Raw genomic sequence first — 2901 nt, forward strand, 5'->3', positions numbered from 1 at the left:
TGCAAAGAAATGAGTCGGTTGACAGTGATGTAGCAATTTCAGTCCACTCCAGTAAAAGTGAATGGTTGTGTGTGGGGCGATAACCTCTCCTTTGGTAAATCGCCCATCTTTGGTGGCACTGGTCGGGCCACTCGTATACGGCACGCTACACAGGCGTTCGCGACTTTTCTCACTAAAGCGCGTAAGCCGGTTATCCAGTACCGCTGTCGTACCTCGTTAACGACAATTTCATTGTGCAAATGGTAATTCTTCCTGTGATAGTACTCCACAATCAGAAACGTTACTCTATGCTTTTGCGGTAGTATAATGGGTCGCTTAGTGTCCATATCTACTCCTTCAATTCTGTCGATTCGTCCTTTGATACGTAGCACTCCTAACTCGTCCAGGTAAGGAGTGCACTTAAATAGCTTACTTTTCCTATTTGTTATGCTATGTCCTTGGTTTAAGCATCTGATCTCTTCTGGAAACTCCTCTTCTTGTCATGCACGAATAAAAACTGCATCGGTTTCCACATCGCGGTTTATAGCCAAAATGTTCATCAGTTGTTCTCCGCAAGGCCTCTTACATATGCCTTGCAAAAAGTTTAGAACTCGCTTTTGTACCGCCCGTAGCTTTTCCAACGTTCCGAATCGTTCCGGATCAGGTGTGATGGAAGCCAAACTAGAGTTCCCTTTGACTTTCTCCTCGTGGTGCAAGATACTTTCACTCGTCTTGCTCGGGCTCTGCTCCATGCTAGGCCATTGTGTCTCTTGTTCATACAAGAATCTCGGGCCAACAAACCACCTTGAATTCCCGGTCATGTCTGGCATCTTTGTCCATTTCGTGCCATCGTCTGCAACGTTATTCTGGGTGGGCACCCATCGCCAAGATAGCACGTCAGAGTCTTCCAGAATTTCTCCAACTCGCAATGCCACAAATTGATTGTATTTGCGGGCATCTGATCTAATCCAGCATAAAACGTCCTTCGAATCCGTCCAGAAAATACGCTGACATATGGAGACTGAGAGTTCAGGTTCGATGAATTTCGTCAGCCGTAAACCTAAAACAGCAGCCATCAGTTCCATCCGTGGTATTGAGACTGGCTTCAAGGGGGCCACTCGTGTCTTAGACGCTACCAGGGAACAGTGGACTATTCCATCCACTTCTGCTCGCAGGTACACAAGCGCTGCATAAGCGTTGATGCTGGCGTCCACAAACGTGTGAAGTTGTACTCGTCTTGCACAACAAACCTTCGGCATGCACCTTGAAATCCTCACTTCGTTGATTTTGGGTAACAGCTTCACCCAAATTTTCCAGTCTGCTTGGTCCTCTTCCTGAAGAGACTCATCCCAATCCGTTCCTGCTCGCCAGATATTCTGCAAAATAATTTTAGCACGAACAGTGAAAAAGCCAAGCAATCCAAGTGGGTCAAAAATTGACATAACCACACTTAACACAGTTCTTTTGGTCGGATAGTCTTTCGATGCTCTTTCAAGTAAGTTGATCTGTCACGGGCAGCCACCACATGCCTAAAACCTTATCTTGCGTTTTTTCAAGGAATCCCACCTCCCTAGGCACGTCTCCTTCTTGGTTCTTGAGCGCTCTCACTACGCTCGCAGAATTCGAGGTCCAGCGCCTCATGTTGAATCCACCCTCCAAGTGAATTCTCTGCACCTCCATGGCCAACTCCGTCATCTCGTCTTCGGTGTTTGTCGACTCGAGCCAGTCGTCGACAAACGTGTTTCTACAAATGGCCGCAACAGCTCTTGGAGATTCTTTTCTGAACCGCTCTGCGTTGCGATTCTTTATGTAATTAGCTAAGGCCGGCGAGCAGGAAGCACCGAATGTCATAACCTGCATCACGTACGTTTCTGCCGCTTTAGCCGAATTTCCACTGCGCCATAGAAACTTCTGAGCCGTCTGGTCCTCTGGGCGCACTCTTACTTGGTGAAACATCTCACTTATGTCACCAGCCACTGCTACTGGTCGCTCCCGAAAACGTATTAACACGCCAACTAGAGATGCCAGTATATCCGGGCCCTTTAGCAAGACGTCGTTTAATGACGTGCCGTTGACTTTCGCAGCTGCATCCCAGACCAGCCTCGTCTTGTTCTTGTTTGGGTTAGTGACTGTAAATATAGGAAGAAACCATGAACTTTTACCCTTATCTAGCTCACTTTCTGTTAATCTCCGGATGTATCCCTTTTCTTCATAGCTTTGCATAATGTCCAACATAAAGCTTTTAAGATCGATGTCCTTTGCCATTTTCGCTTCTAAACACTGAAGACGCCTCATGGCCATTGAGTATGAATCCGGTAGATCTACTTTGTCGAACCTCCATAACAGTCCAGTTTGCCAACGTTTGTCAATCGGGCAATAACTTGTGGTCGCCTCCATAATCTGCAACGCGCGCTCGTCGTCTTTCGATCTTAATGGCTTACTTGGCACACGTGTTCCCGAGGACTCCATAGCAAAGTATTCTTTCATTGCCGCATCCAAAGCGCGCATGCTGCTCGCTTCATTGCACTCACATATGTGCAATATGTGTGAGGACGCTGGAGCGGCGTCGCTGTGCCGGCCATACACAGACCAGCCCAATCTACAGCGCGCCGCGACCACGTCGTTTCCTTCGGACTCCCGTATCTCCAAAGGCACACAAACTTTCAAATTATCCAGACCAATAATTAAGCTTGCTTTTACGTTACAGTAACTTAAATTGGTAAATACTGTAGATGCTTTCTCGATGTTACCAGTTCGTCGGTAACTGTTTGCGTAGGCAAGTCTAGCTTACGTACCGTGCGCAAACTCTTGAGTTCAAATTGCGTCGCACCTTGACACATCGACGACACTCCGACACTCACATACTTGGACGCGCTTTCCCTTTGAGTGACTTGACTGGTCCACTTTAAGCACAGTTCTTCG

At 47.3% G+C, this 2901-nt stretch overlaps 1 protein-coding gene across 1 annotated transcript; it reads right to left on the reverse strand.

The window, feature by feature from the left end:
* Nucleotides 1-479: 479 nt before the first annotated feature.
* LOC124461157 lies at nt 480-2487 on the reverse strand. Its single transcript, XM_047012710.1, has 2 exons — nt 1546-2487; nt 480-1355 (listed from the first exon to the last, which is right to left on the reverse strand). The coding sequence occupies exons 1-2, from the start codon at nt 2485-2487 to the stop codon at nt 480-482; spliced, it is 1818 nt and encodes a 605-aa protein (XP_046868666.1).
* Between the last annotated feature and the right edge of the window lie 414 nt (nt 2488-2901).

Source organism: Drosophila willistoni, unplaced genomic scaffold (genome assembly GCF_018902025.1).
Source record: "Drosophila willistoni isolate 14030-0811.24 unplaced genomic scaffold, UCI_dwil_1.1 Seg218, whole genome shotgun sequence".
NCBI classification, from domain to species: Eukaryota; Metazoa; Arthropoda; class Insecta; order Diptera; family Drosophilidae; genus Drosophila; species Drosophila willistoni.

What these genes read in the sequence shown, in the direction of transcription:
- LOC124461157 (XM_047012710.1), bottom strand. Translation starts at nt 2,487, where the DNA reads ATGCGCGCTTTGGATGCGGCAATGAAAGAATACTTTGCTATGGAGTCC. An exon ending in AAGGAGACGTGCCTAGGGAG is followed by an intron (nt 1,356 to 1,545) that starts GTGGGATTCCTT and finishes ATTATTTTGCAG; the next exon opens with AATATCTGGCGAGCAGGAAC.